Raw genomic sequence first — 23049 nt, 5'->3', positions numbered from 1 at the left:
AGCTCGAATGGCTGGACGGCATTGCTGAAATGCAAAACTTGTTGCTGCTTCCCCGGCGCGCGGCGAGAGCGCGGCAGAGCCAGGAGCCCGCCAGCCCGCCAGCCCGCCAGCCCGGGAAGCGGCGCCCCAGTCGCGCAGCCCATGAAGGGTGGCCAGGCCCGGCGGGGTCCCCCCTGCCGCCACTCCGGCGCCGGACGGCAACTGCCGCGCAAGATGTGAGCCGGTCGTGAGGCGGCGGCGGCGGCCGATCTCTCCCCTGCCTGCCTGCCTGCCTGCCGGTGGCGCGGACTCTCTCGGCCGGCCGGCATGCCTCGTTGAGGATCTAGTCAGCCGGGACTGGAGCCACAGAGTCGCAGTCACCGGCGGGATGTTCGCGCTGGATCCGTTCGACCCACACGGCGGCGGCGGCGGCGGCGGCGGCTCAGGCAGGAGCGGGGTGCCGGGCGAGCGGGGCGGCGGCTTTGGGCCGGGCGCGGGCTCCCAGTTCAAGCCGTCGCCCTTTCACGGCGGAAGCAGCGGCGGCGGTGAACCGGCGGCCGTCAATGCCCTGGGCGAGTCCTCTTCGACCCTGCTGGCCATGAACCTGACCTTGTCCGGGGAGGGCTATGGCGCTTTCCACGGCCCCCGCGGCGGCCCTCCGGAGTTGGGCCCGGCCCAGCCGATCCACGGATTCTTCGGCAGCCCGCCGCCTGGCCCGGCCGCGCACCACCAGACCCAACCCCCGGTCTCGCACTTCGGCGGTGGCTTCGGACCCGAACCCAGCGCCTCCTGCCTGCACGGCGGCCGCCTCCTCGGCTATTCGGGAGGCCAGCAGACGTTCGCGGCGGACGGCGGCTACGAGCAGCATCTGGCGGACGGCCAGGCGGGCGGGGATGGCTTCGGACAGCAGAGGGCGGGACCCCTCCAGGACTTCCAGCCGCCGCCGCCGCATCATCTTCACAATCCCGGCGTGCCGGCCCCGTGCCTGCCGCTGGACCAGTCGCCTAATCGCGCTGCCTCCTTCCACGGCCTGCCGGGAGCCGCCTCCTCAGAACCGCACGGCCTGGACTCGCAGAGGCGGCTGCCTAGCCAAGGAGCAGCCGCGGTGGATGCCCTGGAATATAGTTACCCGAACAGCGAGAACCATTTCGACTTGCCCGTTTTCTCGTCGTCAGAGGCCGAGGGGCAGCTGCCGCAGTACGGATCCGGACGACAGGCGGCTCCGCCGGGAGGCAGCAATTTCCCTGGGCACTCGGCGGCCTTGCCCCGAGCGCCGGGCTCCCTGGGGAAGGTGCCCACCCAACAGCCCCCTCACGGCGTCTTCTTCGATCGGTTCGGCGGCGCTCGCAAAATGTCTCTGGGGCTGGAGCCGGGCCTGGGCGCCGGAAGGCACCACCTGGTTCAGCAACAGCCGCCGCCCCCGGCTCTCCTGGCCAGGCAGAATTCCTGCCCGCCGGCGCTGCCGCGGCCACAGCAGTGCCCAGAGGGAAGCGCCGCCAACGCCAACCTGCAAGACGGCGGGGGCCCGATTTTGCAGGCGCAGCACGGCCAGTTCGAGTATCCCATCCACCGGCTGGAGAACCGGGGCCTGCAGCACCACCCCCACCACCCGCAGCAGCAGCAGCATCCCTACGGCCCGGCAGAGCCGCTTTTCAACGTGGCCCACCAGCACCAGCAGCCCCAGCAGCCGCCCAACCAGCGATTGCAGCACTTCGACGCGCCCCCCTACGTGAACCTCCCCAAGAGGCCCCGTTTTGATTCGTGGAGCGGCGGCGGCGGCGCAGGCATGCACGGGGCAGCCGCCTTGGACAGCCACCTGTCGCCCTCCGCGGCCTATCCTGGCCTGCCGGGGGACTTCACTCCGCCGGTGCCCGAGCATTTTCCGCCGCCGCCGCCGCCGGGCTCGGATCCCCAGGCGGCTCTGCAGCAGCGCCAGAACGCGGCGCTGATGATCAAGCAGATGGCGGCCACCCGCGGCCAATCTCAGCGCCTCCGTCCACCCGGCCTGCAGCAGGTCGGGCACCATCAACATCCTCACGCTGCCGGCGGCCACGGCCATCACCAGTCCCCGCACCAACACCCGGGCGAAGCCGCTTTCGAGGCGCAGGAAGGTACTTGGTTCCCGCCGCCGCATCCTCCGGCGGGCAGCGGAGATTTGCTGTTCCGACCGGGAATGGGAGGGTTGCAGGAGCCGCCGCCGGCCCTGCGGATGTCCTCCGGGGGCGAAGGACACGTCCCCTCGCCAGGCGGCCTGCAAGGTCAGTTCGGCTTGAGCCCGCCGTCGGAGAGGCGGCCGAGCCACCCCGACTTCGCAGCGCAGGCGCAAAGCTTTCCTTTTGGGGGCCCCAGCCGCCAGGCCACCCCGCACAGCGCGTCGCCCGGGTCCTTTGGGCCGCCGACGGACTTTCAGAGCTCTGCACCCCCTCCGTCGCAGCCCCGGCCCTCTCCGGCCAGCAGCAAGCTGGGCGCGCTCTCGCTAGGCTCTTTCCCAAAAGGGGGTGTCGGGGCGCCGCCCGGGAGCGCGGGCCCCAAGGAGAGCAGCGGCCTCTTCGGACAGAGCTGCCTGGCAGCGCTCTCCACCGCCTGCCAGAACATGATCGCCAGCCTGGGTGCGCCCAACCTCAACGTCACCTTCGGCAAGAAGGGCGCGCCCGCGGGGGTGGGCGGTGGGGCCGGCGGAGAGGGCGCCAAGCGGAACAAGCTTAGCCCCGCGGAGACTCCCGAAACAAACGGCGCAGGGCCGCAGCCTCCCCTCCCGGCCGCGACGGTTCCTGCGGGCGAAAACGGCCTCTCCCCCAATTACTCCCCTGGATCGGGCCCCGAGGCCAAAGCGGGAAGCGGACGAGGCAGGGGACGCAGGAAACGGGACAGCGGCCACGTCAGCCCAGCCGCTGGGGCGACTGGCGGCTTCTTTGAGAAGTATGGCCCGACGGCGGGCGTCGAGAGCGGCAGCCCCGGACAAGGCGGGGAGCGAAGCGGCGGCGGCACCCCCCATCTTCACGAGCCTCCCAAGGCGTTGAGTTCCCCGCCTTCTACCTGGGCCAAGGGCGGCGGCGACCTCCTTCTCCAGCCTCCCCCAGAGCAGGCCGATCTCCTTCCCTCCCTGGACCAGGCTGAATCCTGCTCCCCGCGCGGCGGCGGCGGCGGCGGCGACTTCCCCGGCGAGGCGGAAAACGAGGATGAGGTGTCTTCCAGCTCCGACAACCAGGGAGCCAAAGGGTGTCCCGCCGGGCGCAGCCCTCTTCAGCCGCCGGGCCGCCCGGTCGACCACCCGCTCCTGAATGGACAGAAGCCGTCGGCGCTGGCTCAGCTGGGCCTGCACGGCGGCGGCAGCACGGCTACCTCCAGCCCTGAGAGCTACGGCGCCGGGCCCCCCGGGCCGGTGCAGGAGGAGATTCACCCGCTGGAGATCCTGCAAGCGCAGATCCAGCTGCAGCGTCAGCAGTTCAGCATCTCCGAGGACCAGCCGCTGGGCCTCAAAAGCGCCAAGAAGGGCCCCGAAGGCTCGGGCGGGGGCCAGAACGGGGACAGCGGCGAGCTGAGCAGCTGTTGCGAGGGCGCCGGAGCCAAGGGCGCGGTGAGCACCATCGACCTGGAATCTTTGATGGCCGAGCACTCCGCCGCGTGGTACCTGCCCGGAGACAAAGCCCTCCTGGACGGGGAGCCCGACGAGAAGGTCCTGGTGCCTTGGGAGAAAGCGAAGGCGCCCACGGCTGGCAAGGAAGGTAGGGGGGTCCGCCGCCGCGCTCCGCGAGGGCCGGAGTCGCCTGACCAAGCGTTACTCCAGGACCCTACTTCCCCCGGGCGCGGTGCAGATCCGAGCGCCACTCTCCCCTCCGCGTAGGCGGCGCTGCTGCTGGGGCGCCTTTGCCTCGCAGCTGTGTCTCCACTGGGAAGCAGAGCAGCAGCGTGGGAGCAGCAGGTACCCAGGAAGACACACACACACACACACACACACACACACCGCCTTTATGTAGGGAATCAGGCTGGAGCCCCCACCCAAATCCCGGGCCCGAGGAGGGAAAAGTGGCGCGGTCCACAAGCGCTGCGGCGTGAACATTCAGGACGAAATCCCCTAAGCAGGAGCTGCCCTTTCGTAGAAACGCAGGTTTGGGGTGTCTGGAGGCCGCGTCCCGCTCCCGGGAGGGGGGTGGGGAGAGGCCGTCTTGGGAGGCAGAAGATCTTTTTGCCTCCTAATTTCACCCTTTCAGAGTTTTGCCCAACACAGTGACTTTTGCGGAGATTGGGTGGTGGTGAGGCTTTTAAGGCAGGTAGGATATTTTAGAGAACCTTAAAAACATCGGGGGTTTCCAGGGACCCGCGAGTGGGGTCGGTGCGGTTGCAGCTTGAGACAGCTGCATTCCGCTGGTCTGATTTGCTTTGGCTCCTCGACTTCCAACTCTGCCCGATGGGTGAGCCCTTCTGGATGCAAGGAGCCTCCCTGGCAAGGGGCCCCAGAGGAAAGAGGGGATGCCCAGGAGAGAGCCCACCCCATCGCCAAGGCTTCCTTTGGGCAAGAACATGGGGGGCTCCTTTCCCACCAGCCTTCCTTGCATTTTCTTTCATTGACACCAGATCTGACTGGATCAATAGCTTGTTAGCGCACAAATCACTCCCATCTCCCCAGGCTGGCCCAGCCATGCTTTTCCTTTGTGTAAGCAGCAAAGTTTCCGCTTTGGAATCTGAGGTTGATGGGATGAAGGAGACCCAGGAGAGAGGAGCCCATCAGCTGGTGGCTTTCCTGCTTGCTTGATTGCGCCTGTTCTTTGCACTGGGATGTGAGTGCAGGAACTTCCCGGACTAGGAGAAAGGAAAGATTGGAGAGGCAGAGTTTCAAGTTGCATTTCAGCATCCTGGAGCTTTTCAAATGGGAGAAAAGTGATGCAGCTTTAATCCTGGTAGTTTGTCCAAGGTCACCAAAGGAGTGAAGATTTGGGAAAGGGAAAAGGAAATCTTTGCCTATTTTTTTGTTTGAATTATTTTGCTCAAGCTATATCTTATGCTATCCTTTTAGGTAACTTTTTGAAATTGAAACTGGCTGTTTCTGTGGGATGCAAGCGGTGGGATCCAATGCAAGCCCATCCATGCAATCGTCTTTCCTGTGGAGAATTTCATGGGGTGATTCCCAAGTTGTTCGGGAGATCCCTGGCTTTCTTTCATTTCCTCCACAAGTGACAGAGAACCCAAAGAGAGATCTTCTATGCACACTGCACTGTGTGATGAACAGAGCAAGAGTTATTTCTAGATAAATGTTCCAAGACCCGCGGTGTTATAGAATAGCAGTTGCAGAATTTCTATGCATAACTTTTGGAGATGGTTTCATTTTGAAGTTGAAAACAAGCCACTGAGGGGGCTCTCAGGTTTCCCTTGAGCTGCATTCCAGCAGCTTGATTCTGAAATCAGGGCTAGCTGAAAGAAAGAGGATTGCAGGTGGGCACCCTCCTCCCCCTTCGCAGGTAGGCAAGAGTGTTCTCTGTCCTTTGAGAGGGGCAGAGAGTCCCCAGGATGCTGCTCTGTAGCAACCTACTGCAACCTGCAATAGCAGCAGCAGCAGCAGCAAATGCCTTTGGTGGCTGTAAGGCAAAAGGTGGAAGGCTGCGGTCTAGCTCCTGTTCTCCTTCCCGGGCTATTCCAGGATGCTGGTTTGGTTGCCTGTCATAGAACGCATAAATCTGTCAGTGGAAGAAGCTGCCACATGGGATGGTGTGAACATGAACGTTCATGGAAGAACCGCTTCAACATGAAATGTTAATCTGGCCACACGAGGACAGGGTTTTTTGTCTCTACCAGCTCTTCCCGCATTCTGCATCTTTGGTGGTTTGTTTTTTAAGCTGCCGAGGGGTTGTGAGAAGGAAGTCTTAAAGGGTTGGTTCTGAAATATCTCTGATTGAAATTTAAAGGATGGGAAAAGCATGGAAATTGCTTTCTGGCATCAAAAGTGGACTGAAAATCTGTTAAAGGCGATGTGTGTTTGTTGCTGTAGCAGCACCCCTTGACCCTCTGGCCCAGGAGACTCTTTGCTGGCCTGCTGTGCATCCTGGCCTGAAGAAGGGAAATCACTACCTGGGATGCATAAGGCAAAGTACCCAGAACCAAGGATAGGAAAGTTGTCCATCGCTGCTGGGCTTAAGGATAGGACAAAGGCTTTTAAGGCAAATGACTTTACCAGGTGAGCAAAGCACCAGTGCCCAGGCTGTGTCCTTCACAGGCATTTGCAGGAAAGTTTCTTCCAATTTCAGTCATATTTCTAAATACCTCTCAAGCTAAAGTTTGCATATCAGTTGCCATTAAAGGCTGGGGCTGGGTAGACCAAATGCTGCTTAAGCTGTTTGTTATCCCTTTTTATTCAGCCCCACAAAAGCAAACCACTTCTAACATTTGTAGGGAATCCCATGTGGTGTCCTTTGCACATGGAATGGAAACAGGTGGAACTGCTGAGCCACCATAGTTTAGTAGGCTGACCTACGGCCCTTGTGAAACGTTATGCTGGGCTGATTCGTACCCTCCTGTATGGCCATAAGTCTTTGCAGTTGGTAGTTTACTTTTTATTTTCGTACCTGTGCTTTATATTCTCATGCATTTTTAAAATTAATCCTGTTGGTTGTGATCAATGTTTCAGTTTGGAACTGTGTATTTTAGAATACAAAAATTAGATATTATTTAATATTTCAAAATTTGCTTATAGAATTAAATATATTTTCCTTTGGTTTATCTTCTGCTGTAATTTCTTATTTTTTTCTGTGCTTTGTATAGTGTTTCTTAGCCAGAAAGGCAGGAACATGATGCATAAATTCCATAAGTTTATTTATTTATTTCATAAATAAACTTCCTAAGCGGTAAAAGAAAATAATTGCACAATCCTGGAACACAGTCTTGCTTTCCTTGAATGACTTTAATAGTTGTGCCTGAAGACTGTCCGTGTTACAGATACAAGTAGTGAGCAACGCAGCCTCATCACAGAGGAATTTGCAGTTGCACACATGACAAACCCTTTCACAAACGGAGTGTTGTTTTGTCAACTCCATCTGGATGACTGAGAATCTTCATCGACAATTCTTGCTGCAGTTTCCTCCTGTTGTGGAGTTCATTGAGTATCTATCTCTCTGACAGTGGGTAGCCTCCCTCGCCCCTGAGCCCAGGTCTAGGCAGAAGCACAGCGTGGGTCTTTTGGCCTGTGTTTGTTGAGTTGGGAATAGGGAACTATTCTTTGCTACTCTAACCAGAGAAGGAAAAACTGTATGCCATCTCTATTTGGACATTGAGGGTGTTCTTCTCTAGGTCTACGCAGCCTGAATTTGGGTTTAAGACAGGAAAACCCGAGTCTTGGAAGGTTCCTTTGAACAGCAAAGCGGAAGGAAACAGGATTGCTTTTCATCTTTTTAAATTAAGCATTAATTTGGGCATAAGAATTGGAAAGGAATGTCAAAAATCCCCCTGAGGAGCAAAATGCTAGTCAACATCTTATCACCTAGACGATGGTTTGGGGTTAAAAATGAGAGAGCATCCTGGCCTGTCTTGTTAATGGCAGTTCCCCGAGAGGCAGCCTTGGGGAATATCCAACAGAGACATGGCAGAAAGAACGGACCTTGAGCCGCCTCTCTCTCTTAATGGCATTTCATTTTTGCTGAAATATATCCGTCGTTCTCCAGCAGATTTATGTACTTCTAAGATTATGTAGTGAAGATTTTCCTGATTGCTTTAAATCTTAAATTAGTGGAATTTGCTAGTTGGAGGGACTATCTATTAATTTTGGCCAGCTGAACTTCTTTATCCTTTACAGGGAATCAGTGAGATGATTGTACTGCATAAAAGAAAAAGAGGGGAAACCCGTCTGTTAATCTTTGGCTCCTCTGATAAAAGAGATGTTGCCATTTTCATTGTGTGGAGCTGAGCTTCCTACAAGAGGTGAAGGCTACAGATGGTAGAATCACTAGCCGCTTTTCTCTTTAAGTGGAGAAGCATTGCCAGGTTCATTAATGCTCAGCATTTGAAGAGAGAAAAATATACTTCTTTCAAAATGACAAAATGGTTTGTTTGTGAGATGCACTTAATTTTAATTTGGTAAAGGATGTGCATCAAATCCTCCTGAAAGAGGAGTCTCTGTCCACAAACTTTCTGGATATAAACACCCAGGATAATTTCTTAGATATGGTTTTATAATGAAGGATTAGTTATTTTAAGACTTAATGTATAGATTAATAATAGCATTCAGTATTAGTCTGACTATCCAGTGCTAAAATATTAGAATACTACCTACCAAATGCAGATATTTTTCTTTCATTTTCAGAAGTGAAAAATTATGTGAATTGAAGAAAATACTATTATTATATCAAGTTGAAATAGTGTTGCTAATATCAAGACAGCTTAATATTTTTATTGGTTACTGAAGATAATGTTATATGCAGGTTATTCATTGGGAGGTCCCAGCATGTCTCTTACATGCATAAATATAGAGAGAATGCTTGTGTCTTAAAATAGTAATTTTTGACCAAGGATTTCTGTGATCTCACTCCTAAGCATTCTTGCTTGGAATTTGGGGGAATTTGCTTGCAAGGACAGGTTCTGCTCATTCAGTTGAGGCTACACTAGGACCAATATTTAGTAATCGCTGTGAATTAATAGTTCATTTACTGTTTTGTGGTTGTTTTGTACAAATGATTTTGTTATGGCTTAGATATGTTTAATTTTACATCTCTGGAGTTCTTTTATCTAGAAATCTTTCTAAAGCGTAATAGCCTCATTTGTTTCATTCTGTTGCTTTTTTTAAAAAAATTATTTAGTACAGAAAACAATGATATGCTGGAGCTCCACTAGAAGAAAGACACAGAAGGACCAAAAATACAAAAGGCACCTTGAGCCCCGGGATGTCCCTCAGCTGAGTTTTTGCACCACCAAGTCTAAACATAGAATCAGAATTTGGATTCATGAAATTTTCCTTTGTTCTTGGTAGGGCCTGGAAATAACTATTCACCCATAACAATTTCATGATGGAATCTTTCCCGCCACCCAATAATTTGGTGCAAAGCATACCTACACCTGAACGGGGGTTTGGAAGCCTCAGCCCTCAATGCTGGCCTAAACCCTTCTCTTGCACTCCCTTCCCAATCCTTTTTGTGTCCTGCCAAAGGAAAAATGCGCTGACACCAAAGCAAAAGCCGAGACTGCTGAAGGGAGAGCGGGTGGGATCTGTTTTCGCCTTTGTTTTTCATGGGAATGGATGTGAAATCCTTCAGGCCCCACTGAACATCTCTGGCAAAGCAGATTTAATAGCTGAAGCTAGTTTGACTCGATTCGTGACTTGAAGTTCTGAGAAAAAGTAGTTTCAGCCTTCATTTTGGAATTCTGTATTTCATTAGGGAAAATCTTGCTGCCAGTTGATGCGTCTCTTTTTCTTTCATAGTCTGCTCCCTGGTAAGAATATAATGAAAGGGTCTGGCCAGGCGGTGTTGAATGTAGCCATGTCTCAGAATCACAGACAGAGCAGAGGGAAGCCTTCGGGGAAAACCTCCATCTCCTTGCTTCTCTACTGCTAGACAAGAAGCTGGAGGTTTGCATCAGCCTATGGTTCGGAGTGAATGATCTCTAAATTGCAGATTGTAATGTTTGTGACATGCTTTCTGCTTGTCCTAGTGGACAAATTGTCTTCTCTTTTCTTGACCAGGATGGAATTGGAAATTGTGCTAGAAGCAAAGAGACCCATCAGCTATTTGTTTTGAGCCACAAATGATGGCTTGTTCTGAATAGTTGCTTTCTGAATAGTTGCAAGGTGGGGTTTGAGCTCCCAATTGGTCTTCTTTGATGTGGAGAGAATCCATTTATTTTGGATCCTGTTCTCTGGCTTCTTTAGCCTAATCCCCCACGACTTTCTGATGCTGAACACCCAATATGAAGAGCAAGGTGGATCACTGGCAGAGCATTGTCCCATTGGTTGCTCCTTAGTGGTGGCTGGGGAGAGATGTGGCTTTGAAACAGGAGAGAGATGTGGCTCTCCCCATCCAACCATGTATGCATTTCAAAGACAGCCTGGGCCTAAACCTTTTTCCAGCACACCCAAAAACGCAGCGCTCCAGAGGACCCCTCTGAGAACACCAGGAGCTGAATAGCCGCCCTTCAGGAGAGCTGAAGAGGAGTTCATTCCTGCTGGTTGCTCTCCAGGCTGGCTTCACCCTGGCTTTTCACTTCTTCGGTGGCGACTTGGTGGGTGACTCGGATGGCTTTATAAGCTCCCTGTACAGCTCTTGGGGTGCCTTTTCAAGGCTCAGAAACGAGACCTTTCAATATTTTACACAGAGACTCTTCTGGTGGCTACCATTTGGGGCACCTGTCCACCTATCTTCCATGCTCGATCCATAGTAGCCTGAAATTCTGAGGCTCATAACATCCAGGGGATGTCATGGATGCTTCTGAGATAAGGAGGTCAAAGACAAAAGATGGACCCCTGGGACTGCAATTCATGCTCAGGTGTGATTAGTGCTTGCGTTGGTTTCCTGGAGCTGCGATTCTGAATCCCGTTATTTGGTCTGTTTCAGGAAACATCACGATATATGTGAAGGACCGCACTATTTCTCGTGAGGCTTTGAAAATACCCTTAAAACAAAACCCCACATAGCAGTTTGGGTTGAAGGTGGTATTTGTTACCCTTTATTTTGTAAGTCTACTTCATTTGCTCACACAGTGGTTTGATGAATAATATCTGGAAGCAAAGCAAAAAAGTTTTGATTACAAGTCATCAGAGTTCCACAAAGCTGCCCAATGCAGGGAGACCCAAGTTTGGGCTTCTCCTTCTTCATCCTGTTGTCTCCGTCTTCCTGGGGTTCCTGGAGGAGCAAGGCCAGGGTGGGGGGCAGAATGGGTGGAGAAGGTGCTTGTGAGTTGACACGGGGATGGCAGCTCTTCCACCCACCAATTCCAGAGTGGATTAGGCAACCTTTCCTGTCTTTGCAGAGGTTCTAGAGTGCAAGTCCCTTCGCCACAGGACTCGGGAAGGCTACCTTTCTCCCTTCTTCCCTTGCCTGCTCCTGGACCCACACTCTGCCACGTTGGTCTGGGGCCGGAGAGGTTTTAGGTTGCTGTTTTAGAAAATGCTGTGTTCACAGTTATTCTGGTGTTCTATTGCTGAACAAGGTTCACTTTTGTGTGTGTGCATTTTTATACTTCTCTATGGTTTATTTTCTGGAGAGGTAGAATGTGCATCAGTTAAGATATGATTCATGGCTAGGCATCCCCATTGCTTAAGAAGATCCCCCCAGCCCCACCAGTCATTTCATTCAGTCCAACAATTTGGGCTGAGGCATTATGATTCCCAAACAGGATCCAGTCAGCGGATGGAATGATCGCTTTGAATTGGAGGGGCAGAAGCTGCCTGGGTGAGAGACCAAAGAGTGCCTCCACTCGGCCAGATTTGCCCAGGGGTGTGGTTGGATCTGGTTCTGCCATCCTTCAGCCTCCTCTCAGGGACACTGAAGCCTCCCCCTCCTGGCTCTCCAGCCATCCCAGCCAAGGGCTGTTGCGCTTTCACCCTCCAAAGACACTTTGGAGGTGTCTTTGGGGGATCAGAAATAATTGCTGAAAGATCCCCCAGAGATGAAGCACAAGCGACCCTCTTCCTAGAGCAGCCTCAGATTGCAGGGCCACAAGAGGGAGGGGAGGAAGGCAGGAAGCCAGGCTGGAGCATTGCACTGGAAAGACCCCCTTGCTGGAGGCTTTGCAGCCATGGTGCCACTTGAAGCGCAAGAAAGTCAAAATCTCCCAATGCAGGGCCTGAAGATTCATACCACTTGATGATGAATGCATTTGGCAATTGTATTACTTGGCGCCTCTCCTGAGTGGGTTTGGGAAGGATGTGGGCCTGCGTTCAGTTCAACTGGGACTGGAGCTCCTCTGCTTTCTCCACTGCCCCCCTCCGCCCAGGATCTTCCTTGCCTTGGATGGTTCTTCCTGTGGGGGAGGGGGCATTTTGGACCATTTGCCTATGATATACGTGCCGCTGGTGGCCATTTCAGAGGCAGGCAATGGCACGTGCATGCCTGGTCTTAGATCAGGAGGGCAAAGAAACGGGCACTTGGAAAAGGGATCCCTCACCGAGCTAATAACGCCCTTTGGAATGTGTGAATTCACACTTCCTAAATAGGCAATCTATGTGTTTCTTCTGCACAGAAAAACACTTCATCTAAAGTTGTTACAGAATCCTTTCTCTTTTCATATTTTTCCTCTAGGCTGAGTGAGATATGCTGAAGATTTTATAAAAACAAACGGTTACTTCATTTGACAGAGAGAATCTGTTTAATATCACCTTTTTAAAATCCACATTTTGACATTCCCATTAAACACGTATAAATGGCTGAAAATATTTAGGATGTTAAATTGACTGGGCATTTTGTTTTGTCCATATATATGTTAGACATATTGCAATGTATGAGCGCATGGCTTCCCCAGAGAGGCAGGAAGGATCTGCTAGGCTGAGCTGTGTACAGCGTAACTCCAGCGTAAGATGCTGGAGGCTGCAGCAGTTGAGAGGGCTGGACAGGCTCCTTCTCCCAATTCTGCATTTTTTCCTCCTTCCCTTCATCCCTGAAAATCTTGCAAACTTTTAGACTCCGTTTTTACTGGCTAAGAGAGGTTAGGTAGACCTGGTCATCCTACCCAACGCTCCTTAACTTAGTAATATTAAATTACTAAGTACTAATTACTAAGTACTAATTACTACTTAAATTGTTATTTAAGTAGGGTATACATACATCTGTTTGAATTGTAGGTGGTTGCACTTAGTTTGTTGTGGTTTTTAATTATTTGTTTATTGGATTGGCTAATTTTATTTTATAAATTAAATTTATAATTTCTTTTTTCCCCTGAAGAATCTTGGAAAAGATGCATCCTCATCATCTTAAAATTGGGAATTTGGGATTGACATAGTTTAATTCTTATAAAGTGGTCAGGCGTTAGCAGCTGATCAGAGGATTAAGCTTCGAGTGATGGGCAGCAAGGCCTGAACAGGCACTTTTCCTTGGACTGGTGCGGTTTCCAAGTGGTGCCAAGTCATCGGCTAAGCTAGAGGGAGAAAGCTAGTAAAGGGCACAGCTCCCATCAAGGCGGGCAGTGACACTAACTGGCGGAGCTTTGCGTCCCAAGCCAGCCTTGAGAAGCCCACAGCAGCTTCCACGTGGTCTACTATTTATAGCTCACTGTTATTAATTCACAGTTTATATTTTAATCTGCGCTCAACATTTAAAACACTATTGAAATGTTGTTTTCCGATGGGTAGGCCGGAGGCCTCTAGGGCTGAACCTTGGACAGGCAAAAGAGGGCAGTGCCCCGGTAACCGGAAAAGCTCCTCTCCTGGCAAGGAGCTTGGAGGACCCTCCCTGGCAGCTCTTTCCATAAAAAGAGCCTGCCTGGCAGAGTCCTCTGCAGCTGTAACTGCTCAGAGGCTCAGTGGGGCCAGGAAGAAGAAGAGGCTGCCCAGATAGGAATGGAGAAGCTGGGTTGTCACAATCCTTGGGGGAAGCAAAGTTGTCCAATTCAGGCAAAGAAAGGCTCTAAGTGGAAACCGTCTCTTTTGGTCCCTGACACCTTGGCAACTGGGCTGTTTTTGGAACTGGCAATGCTGGTTTTGAAATCAGCTGGTCAAATGCCCCAAATAATGACCTGCCCCTCAACTGCTGGTGATGTTTCTGTAAGTCAGACATACACACATACACACACACACACCAGTGCTTTTTGCACACGGAAGGGTTATAAAGAAGTCAAGAGGGAGGTTGCACCATCCGCAGCCTATTTAATCTCTGAATAATTGCTTTAATTATTCCCGATCAATATCTCCATTCCATAGCTAAATTTATTTCCTGAATGGCAGACACCTGATATTTTCCAATGGCCTCCTAGCCGGCCACATTGGTCTCTCCTGCTTGCTGAAAAGAATTTAGGTGAAAACTAAGAAAAATACAAACAGGGCAGAGATAGGCCCCCTGCTGTGTCCCTCCCCCCCCCCAGTCCTTCTCTTTTCTCTGCCCTTCCCCTTTTTCCAGGCAGCTTTGGGCTTTTCTTCTTCTTGCCCCTTTGAGCAGGAGGCTCAGGTCAGGCTCATGCCCACCTTGCCCCTTTCCTTCTTGGGCAGGGCTGGTCCAGCAAGGAAGCCACAGGCTTTCTGGGGAAAAGTGAGGGGGAGCAGGTGGTGGTGGGAGCAGTGCTGCCCTTCTCTTTCCAGTAAGCCATGGAGTCCACTTCCCGAGAGAAGCTGTGGTGTTTTTGGCTGGTGGTCACTTCTCAGCCCAGCTGGTTGTCTTATGAGGTGACCGGCCTGTTTGGAAAGGGCTCCTCAGTGCAGGCAGCTTTGGAGGGGGTGCCCGGACTCCTAATGCCTCTTTGTCCTTGCCTGCCATGGCGATGGTAGAGCTGGCTTCGGGAGAGCACTTTGGATTCCAAATGGGGTAAGCTTTGAAAAGATGCAGGTGCCAAGCAAGTAGCACCAGGTGACAGGTCCCAGGCCCTTGCTGAGCACCCAGCCCCAGCTGGGAGCTTCTCTGCCTTCTTGCCCCTCCTTGGTGGAGGGCAGCTTTGCTCCTCATGGGCAGGGCAAACCTTATCCAGAGACAGGGCTCCTCTCAGTGGTGGGCTGCTGCCGATTCGGGCCGGTTCGGGTGAACCGGTAGTTCTGACGATCAGCTGGCCCCGGCCACCCACCCACCCCCGCCCTATCCTGTCCTATATTTCCTTCTTTCTCAGCTTATTCACGCCTCTGCTGTTCTACTTACCGGGGCTGTCTTAGAAGGTCAGCAGCTGAGCTTCAGATTGCTTTATTTTGAACGCTGCGCTCAAGCGAAGCGTGCACTCACAGAACCGATTGTTAAACTGATTGCAGCCCACCACTGGCTCCTCTGCCAGGTGGGCAGAGCAGCGGGTCAGCGTGGGTGTGCCTGCTGTTTCTTGGAAGTATTCCCAAAGCCAGGCAGAAAGTGGGAAAAAATCAAGCGTCCGTTGTAGTGGCAGTTGTGGGGAAGTGGTTGGAGCATCTTTATCTTTTCCAATTCGGCTGCTGAGGGGTGTTTTGCCCCCCAAGAAGTGCTGTGACTACAGCTCCATTGCCGCTTGGGGTGCTGCAGAAGACAGCCTCCCTGCCGCGTGGCTGCCAAGCTTGATGCCCGCTGCTTTGAGAAACCGAAAGCCCCCAGCAAAGCACGTTTGCCTATGTCCTTGTTTCTCTCCCCCTGGGCCTTCCCCAGCTGCTCCCTGGGGGCTGCAGGCCACTTGCAAGCCTTCCAGACCACTCCCCAATTCAAATAGGACCCCAGATTTTGTGATTCTTTTCCCCTTTGCAGGGTTACGGCGTCCTTCACCACGGCTGACCTGCTCAGGGCTTGTTTTTCTTTCATGGTGCCACCGCTGCTTGGTGTGGCAGCTGAGAGAGTGCCCAGTTGTGCTGACAGCAATCCGTTGGGTCTGATTCAGAACCGCCAGATCCAGATTTGGACCCAACATGCTCCTGGCGATGGATTCCTTGTGGCAGCCCACTTGGGCTGTATTCTCAGCTGTTTTGGCTGGGACAGTGGAGGGATACAAATGGTCAGGGCTGCCAGGGTTTACTGCACAGTCTGTCTTTTAAAGCCCACCGCGACTGAGGGGCCCATGCGTTTAGGACCCTTCTTCCTCCCTCTCCTCTGCTTCCTCTGAGCTGCAGGGACTTTGCTGCTGCCCATTTTAGGCCTGTGAGAAGCCGGCTCTGCCCAGGGTCGCTGTCTCCTGTAGCTGAAAGAAGAGACAGGATCTGCTTTCAGAGGAGGGAGTCCTTCTGCAGGCCTCCATGGACACAGTCATGCTGCCCTTCCTCCTTCCCGGCCCAGAGCCCTGGGACAGAGAAGGAGCCTCAGTCAAAAGCAAGGGCAGTAGACCACTGGAACCCCTCATCCACATCATGGCGGTGGCTGCGGTTTCTTTGATTTGAGATCAGCCGGAGGTTTATTCATTGCTACCCATGTTTCCCCAAAAGTAAGACTGGATCTTATATTAATTTTTGCTCCAAAAGACGCATTAGGGCTTATTTTTGGGTTATGTCTGTTTTTGGGAAATGTAGTACCAAATGCTGACAATCTTAACTGGGTCTTATTTTGGGGGTAGGGCTTAAATTACAAGCATCCTGACAAATCATGCTAGGGCTTATTTTCCGGCTGTGTCTTATTTTGGGGGAAATAGGGTATTTGCAGCGTCTCCTTGGATCGTATGTATTTAAAATAGAGTCAAAGTGGAATTCATTGGGACTGTCAGCAAGCTGCAATCCTTTTTGATCTTGCAATCACTCTTGTGATCTGGTGAGATCCGGCCATGAATGGTGTGAATGAGTTTTTAATGTTTTTAATGTTTTTAATTTTTCAATGACTTTTTATAATGATTTTTTAAATGTATTGTGAGCCGCCCCGAGTCTTCGGAGAGGGGCGGCATATAAATTTAATTAATTAAATTAAATTAAATTGATTTCTGGTGTGGAACAGAAGCATAGATGGGTGATCTGAATGAACAGAGAACTGCTGGTGAGATTTATCCTGGAGTTTCTTCCCTGTCTGGAGGCCAAATGAGCCAGTTTGTATAAGAGATTTGGTTGAGCAAGCGAGTCTTACCCTTGTAGACCTCTGTTTACTTATGATCTCTGTCAGAAACCATGTACCAGTTTGGAGCAACCTTCCTTCAACCTGCATTGTTGGTTTTAAATCAAATCCCTTGAAAAAAAAGCCAACATTGCCCTCTTTGTCCTCTTCTTAAGCTGCCAGTCATCTAGTCAACTTCACAAGCCAGTTTATGGAATAAAGGGATCTAGTCAGTTTCACAATGCCTTGGCTTAATTTTCCTTGCTTGTTTCAGCAGCTTGAGTCAGTCTGTCTGGGTTACGGCTCCAGCACAACCTTGGCCCAACACTTTTCTTCCGCCTGTTCTTGTCTCACCAAGATGTTTTAAGTGGGCTGCCTGGGCTCTTTGACTGGAGAAGCCAGCTGTCAGTGGCCTTCCCGATCCAGATTCAGGAAACCAGCCCCTTCCTTTTCCTTCTCTGGGGAGGTCAGCAAGGCTATGACCCTGGCTCACCCCTTCCTTCACCTAGGCCAGGGATCTCCACACACTTTTGGGGCGAGCAGTTAGTTTTGCTGCCCTGGGTGCAATTGCGAACAGGATTTAATTCTCAGTGGTGCGACCGGCTTTGCTCTTTGGAGCAGGCTGCCTTATTGGCGCCTATCAGTTTTCCCTCACAGAAGCCGAAGGTCAGGAGCCATTTGCCAGCTCTCGAGCACTCGGAGCAACACAAACATTCAAGCGACATGGGCCCAAGACAAGCTCTCTCTAGAATCTCCGGTACCTCAATTAATCACCTTGTCAGGAGAGAAGAGCTGGCCAAGATCACAGGCGGTTTTCCTGCATTGCTAACCCAGGAGCACCTAGATGGCTTTGGGATAAATGGCTACTTGCTGAACCCCGATAGGCGCTGGGTGGGGAGGAGGCGGCACTGGGCACACGCCTCTCCTGCCCCTGCCGCCTTTGTGCCGAGGGGTGCTTAATCTTCAGCGGCTCAATGGGGAGAGTGCGTGGCCTGAGACCTTCCTTTGGCTTTCTGAAGAGGCAGAAGTGGGGTGGCAGGAGGGCTCCTGCCTGCGATTCCCTGGCTTGCATCCAGCAGTTCCCTGGCAAGCCAGCCGGCTTCAGAAAGGGACCCTGCTACTAATTCAGCTCTCATAGGCAGAAGATGTGGGCGTGCTTGCAATGGGGAGGGGATGCATGTGCGGGCTGGGATCATGTCCATTGCCAGGAGCCAAGCTAACCTTGGCTGGCACAAACCCCTGGCAAAGCAACATTGACTGGAAACGGTACTTTGCCTGTGGATTGAGAGCCCCGCTGAGATGAAGGTCCAGGCTCAGGCTCCCAAGCGGGAGGGGCAGCTTGCAAGGGAGGCGTGTAAAGGCTGAGCAAAGAGGTTGACCTTTGGATGAGTGATGTGCGCCAGGCATGTGCCTGCTTCGTCTGCCCTCTGGCGTGCTCACATGGGCCCCTGCCGCTCTCCTTCCCAAACTCTGCGGGGCAAAGTGCTTGGTTTGCTGATCAGAAAGCCAGAGTGTGTCGCCTGGCATTGGCGCTCTGTCCTTTCGCAGGAGTGCCCAGGCAGGTGTCCAGACTGGTATGTCAAACTGTCACCAGGGAGAGTAGCTGAAAAGGATCTTGCCCCATGGGGGCGTTTCGAAGAAAGAGGTGCATGTGAGGGGTGGTCTCGGAACAGCATGGCCCAACACCCGTGGGGACAAATGTCCAGGGAGGAGGCGCCTTCAGCCTTCTGGAGTCTTTGTGGTTGGTCGGATGCTGAGGGCCATTAGCCTTGGACAGGCAGACAGGCTGGCAGACCTTGGGTTTTGCCAAGGATCGTGCTAGCACATTGGCAGAGGTGTGGGATGAGCATCTAGGTCAGTGGCTTGTGAAATGGAGTTGGCTGTCAAGCACCAGGTTTTAGACAGATGGGCAACTCCCCAGGGTCTGTGTGCCATGTTTTGCCCTTTCAGCAGCCTGGCCCAGGAAGAAGCCTTGAGGGGAAGCTGGGGGCATGCCGTTCTCAGCTCTGCAGTTTGCTATGGCCCTGGTGCCTCTGGGAGGAGGAGCGTGGCAGCCAGCCCCTTGGTGCTTCTTCTCCAGAGCTCGTGGGTTCACTCTGCTCCCCAGCCAATCCTCTGGTCTCTCTGAGTTCCTTCTGCCTTGTGGGATTTGCTCCACTGCCACTGGCACCATTTTTCCTCCTCCAGCCGAGGGATCTGCACAAGAGCTTTCTGGTTCCTTGTCCGAAGAGAGAAGGCGAATCAGGGCAGGGAGCTGGGTGTTTCCCAGGGGAGCCGGGAAAGGCTGGGGATTGAGTGCCTTTGGGCATCAGGAAGGCTGACCTGAAGCTGGACTCTTCTCTGGTCAGAGTTGGGCAGGCGCAAAGAAAGAAGAAAAAACAATGTGGGTGAGAGAAATTTGCATACCTTGTATAATCTCAGGCCAATTTCCTTGCACAGACTTGGGCTGCCCTGATGGGTGGTCTTACTTGTCTGTTTGCGGACAATGGATACCCTCCTCTGGATCACATGGCTGCATTTGTGACTTCAAACCCTGAATGCTTGGACTCTATTCAGAACTTGGGGAAAACCTCTGCAGAGCCTGGCAGGTGTTCTGGCTGCCCAGCAATTCAGGCTCAGGGCAAGCAGAGTGTTTCCTTCTCTTGGGACCTCCTTGTGGAGAGCTCTTAAAGAGCAAGGAATTCTGGCACCCTGCTTTGGGAACTGAGAGCTAAGCCTAAGTACCCCTCTTTCCAGAACCTGGCCTGGGCCCCGGCCCTGATCTGCTCTCCTCTTGCCTCTGGGGCCCCTTCCTTCTGCTCTGCCTCTGCCTGCCCTTCCCAGCCTGGAGCTGCCACAGAGGAAGCCCAGGCTGAAGACGGCTCTTGCTCCCTTGGCCCTTGGGTGACCCGAGCCTAACCTCTTTCTCTTCCCCCTTTTGCAGCCCACGACCTCCCCTCAAGCAAGGCCTTGGCTCCAGCACAGACGGGCAGCCACTTGCAGTGTCTCTCTGTCCACTGCACGGATGACATGGGTGATGCCAAGGGCCGGACTGCGGTGCCAACGTGGAGATCCCTGCACTCGGACATCTCTAACAGATTTGGGACTTTTGTGGCTGCCCTGACTTGAAGAAGGAAGGAAACGAGGAGGAGGAGGAGGAGGAGGAGAGGAAGAGGAAAAGTGGGTGGTTTTCTTCTGTTCTTTTTATGTTTAACCAGCCGCTGCTACTAGTTGGACAGTTTTTCTAGGTTGGTATCTGTTTAGCGGCATACAGACTGGCAAGGGTTAATTTAAAACAAACTCAACCTTTTTTAAAAAAGAAAGAAAGAAGGAAAGAAAAGAACAGCTGCCATTTCTACTGCCGGAGGAGGAGCACCGAACGAAGGAGTCAGCGATGTGGCCAAGCAGAGCCTTCTCCACCAGGGCTGGGAAGCAGGATGGGTTCAGGATTTTCCCCTCCCCCCCTTCTTTTAAGATTGAGATGGTAATCTGGAGAGCAGCACCGAAGTCCAAACTTCGGGTTTGGGAAATTGCCTCCCCAAAAGCCATCCAAGGGACCCTCCCCACGAGCCTTTGCCTTTCCTGCCCACCACAGCCAAACCATCAATGCTCAGCCAAGGATCCAGGCAGCTCTTTGTCTCATTGGAGAGCGAGAAGGCGGGTGGGTGGGCGAGCGAGGAGGTGGGGGGATGCAAGATGATCTCTTGCCTCCCCTCCCCACCTCATTCTGCTGCTGCCTGATTTCTGCTTTCTGGCACTAAGCTTCACATTGCGTTTTCCTTGAGTGTGTGTGTGCGTGCGTGTGCATGTGTGTGCGCGCGCACTTAGTGGCAGCTCTGCTCTCAGGGTCTGCCGGGCTCCACTTGACAGCTGAGTGCCTTTCCTGGAGGGGGGAGGGAGGGGGCCGCGTGCTCCCAGCCAGCAGCCCAGCCGCCTTGCTCCAGCCGGGTCCTCCTGCCCTGCCAACAGCCTCTCATTGTCTTCCTCTGTTTCCTGCAGAGAGAGGCCCCTCTGTGGAGCGGGTCTGGAGAGCGGAGGGAGGTCCGAGGCAGCAGGATGAGGCTTCCTCCTGCTCCTGGGCGGTGGCTGCTCTTGCTGCAAGGGATTCAAAGTGGCAGAGCCGTGGGAGAAGGTCAACAGAGGTGCCAGCCTCACCAGAGGAAACGGAAGAGCCAGGCAACCACGATGCCGCCGGGGTGGTATTTCCAGCCTCAGGTTGGCATTTCTAGCAGCAGGGAGGCTGCTCCGAGTCAGCCCCCCTGGTGCCTCAGGTGGGTCCTGCCCAGTGCTCAGTCTTGGTTGTGTGTGTGTGGGGGGGGGAGCAAGGTGTCCTCTGCAGAGCAGGCCCAGTTCCCACCCACAGCAAGCTCCCCACCCCGGTTGCTTTTTCTTCTTTGAAATCTGGGAAACCTACGGGGTGCATTTCTTTTTTAATGTCTTGGATTTTTCGTGGTCTTTTCCCCCCCTTTTGCGGGCAGTAAAATTTTGATCAGCCTCCTGTCCTGGCTGTCTGCACCTGTCCGGGGAGGTTTGTTCGTGGCTCAGAGGGAGCAGCACCATGATTCTGCTCCTCTACCAGCCTGTGGAGTTGCCCCACGGAGGGTTTTCTCCTGCCCTCCCCATCTGGGGACCCTCATCTTGCCAGAGGTCTGCAAGAAGTGAGTCAGGAGGCGGGTCTTTATTCTGTTATTTTCTGAAAATAAGCTTTTGTAAGAAGAAAAACCAGCACAGTGGAATTGAAGCATTAAAATAAGAATAACAACCATAAAGAAAATCCTAAATAAAGAGCGACAATGTTAAAATGCAAACTTTAAAAACACAGCAAACTCAAACTTCATTCAGGCAAAGAGAAAAATATTTTCAAGTGATGTTTAAAAATTACTGGAAAATAGCTTTAACAGCAAAACGATAAAATAAAAATAGAGTTGTCAGAAATTATCAGAAAACTGCCTACTGAAAGCATTTAGTTGAGTAACATCCTGCACTGTGAAGAAAAGGAAAGGAAGAAAACCCTGAGGATTGCAGAACTGTTCAGGCAGAGGGCCAGTGATTCCTCCGAAAATCACTGGAAACCTGCTGAAGACACACACACATACACACAAGAGCACACACAAATGGGTCTTTTTTTGAGGGCAGAGCTGGGTGCCCTCCTCTGCTAAACTGGGCCATAGCCACTATCAAAGCGGGTGTGGGGCACCTGAGGGCACAGGCATCCCTTTGCAAGAAACAACTTTGTGGCTAAACCAGGCCAAGCTTTTCTGAGGACTCTGCAAACAGCCCCTCGTCTTCTCTGGAAAGGCTTCGGGGGGGGGGGGGGGCGAGGTGCTCCTCAGCCAAAGGTCCAGAACTGCTCTGCACAATTACAGCAGCTTTTCTGATGGGGAAAAGCAATCTAAAATAAGCCAGCTATTTTAACCAAGATTTTAGGATAAAATTAAGTTTAGGGGGACTTGCCAATTTTTTTTTTCTTGGTTTCATTCCTGCCAGAATTCCCCAGCCATCGCAGCTTTAAAAACAAATCCTAAAAGAAAAGGATGTCCTTATTTTCATTGTACTGGAAAAGAGCCCCTTCCCCTCCCCTCCCAGCCAAATCCCTCCTGCTCAGTCCGAAGAAGAAGCAAAGTTATTGCACATGTAAAATATTAACATGGAGGGCAACTTGTAATCTCCCCTTCCCGCCTCTTCCCCTCGCCCATCCCCTTTTCTGGGAATTTAGTTTAAATTGGTTTCTCAAGCCTTGGTTGGAAGACTGTGACAAAAGCTCATAAAAAGTGAGTGTTATTTTCTTTCTTTTTTAAATATGTAAAGTGCAGTCTTCTCTATTCATGCATATTGTATATATCTGTATATGTTTTACTGAGCAACTAAATAACAATAAATATGATGTTAATGGTGATTCTAGTACCATTTCAGTTGGGTTCTTGTTCATTTTCCCTACAAAATGTATTTTGTAGTGTTCTGAAAGAGTTTTTGCTGGGAGAGAATATGGGGGCCACTTAATGAGGGGTCCTCGTTTCTCCCAGGGATTGAGGGGGGCTAATCAAGCCAGCTCTTTGGGCATTGGTTCTGTCAAGCGATTTTGCCTTCTCTGCAGCATTCATCATTCTGGCTAGGAATTATGGTGCCCAGGTAGACCAGCTAGGAAGCCTTGTCCCAAGACCATTGGTGGCTGCTTGAGGGACTCCTGAGCACCTATCCGAGGGGTCCAGTAAGTCAGGGAGGCAAAGGGAGGGGTCACCCAGGAAGGTCACCTATTCCCCCCCCCCTTGGCTCTGAGTGAAGCCTTGAAGCCAGATTTCCCATCTGCTCCCTGGGCTCTTCACTCAATTCTTCCCTGGCCTTGCGCTGAAGCCCGAACTGTCTTGTCTCTCTCCCGGCCCCTGCCCCCCCCCCCCCCGCAATCACACCCACAAGCTGCTCTTAACAGAAGGGTCCTCTCTCCACACTAGGGTGAAAGAGGTTTTTTTTGGGGGGGGAGGGGGCGGTGAATTGGCACAGCATCTTTGGAGGTTAAAGG

At 52.4% G+C, this 23049-nt stretch overlaps 1 protein-coding gene across 1 annotated transcript; it reads left to right on the top strand.

Annotated features, from left to right (window-relative positions):
* Positions 1-296: 296 nt before the first annotated feature.
* Positions 297-22397, top strand: MN1 (MN1 proto-oncogene, transcriptional regulator). Its single transcript, XM_070951381.1, has 2 exons — positions 297-3704; positions 19477-22397. Exons 1-2 carry the CDS (start codon positions 368-370, stop codon positions 19659-19661), a joined length of 3522 nt encoding a protein of 1173 aa, XP_070807482.1. The 5' UTR covers positions 297-367; the 3' UTR covers positions 19662-22397.
* The last annotated feature ends 652 nt before the right edge of the window (positions 22398-23049 follow it).

The sequence above is a fragment of the Pituophis catenifer genome, unplaced genomic scaffold, assembly GCF_029215685.1.
Source record: "Pituophis catenifer annectens isolate HBS135680 unplaced genomic scaffold, rPitCat1.0.hap2 SCAF_10, whole genome shotgun sequence".
Taxonomy (NCBI): domain Eukaryota; kingdom Metazoa; phylum Chordata; class Lepidosauria; order Squamata; family Colubridae; genus Pituophis; species Pituophis catenifer.
This window is presented reverse-complemented; position numbering and strand designations above follow the sequence as displayed.

What these genes read in the sequence shown, in the direction of transcription:
- MN1 (XM_070951381.1), top strand. Translation starts at nt 368, where the DNA reads ATGTTCGCGCTGGATCCGTTCGACCCACACGGCGGCGGCGGCGGCGGC. An exon ending in GCCCACGGCTGGCAAGGAAG is followed by an intron (nt 3,705 to 19,476) that starts GTAGGGGGGTCC and finishes CCCCTTTTGCAG; the next exon opens with CCCACGACCTCCCCTCAAGC.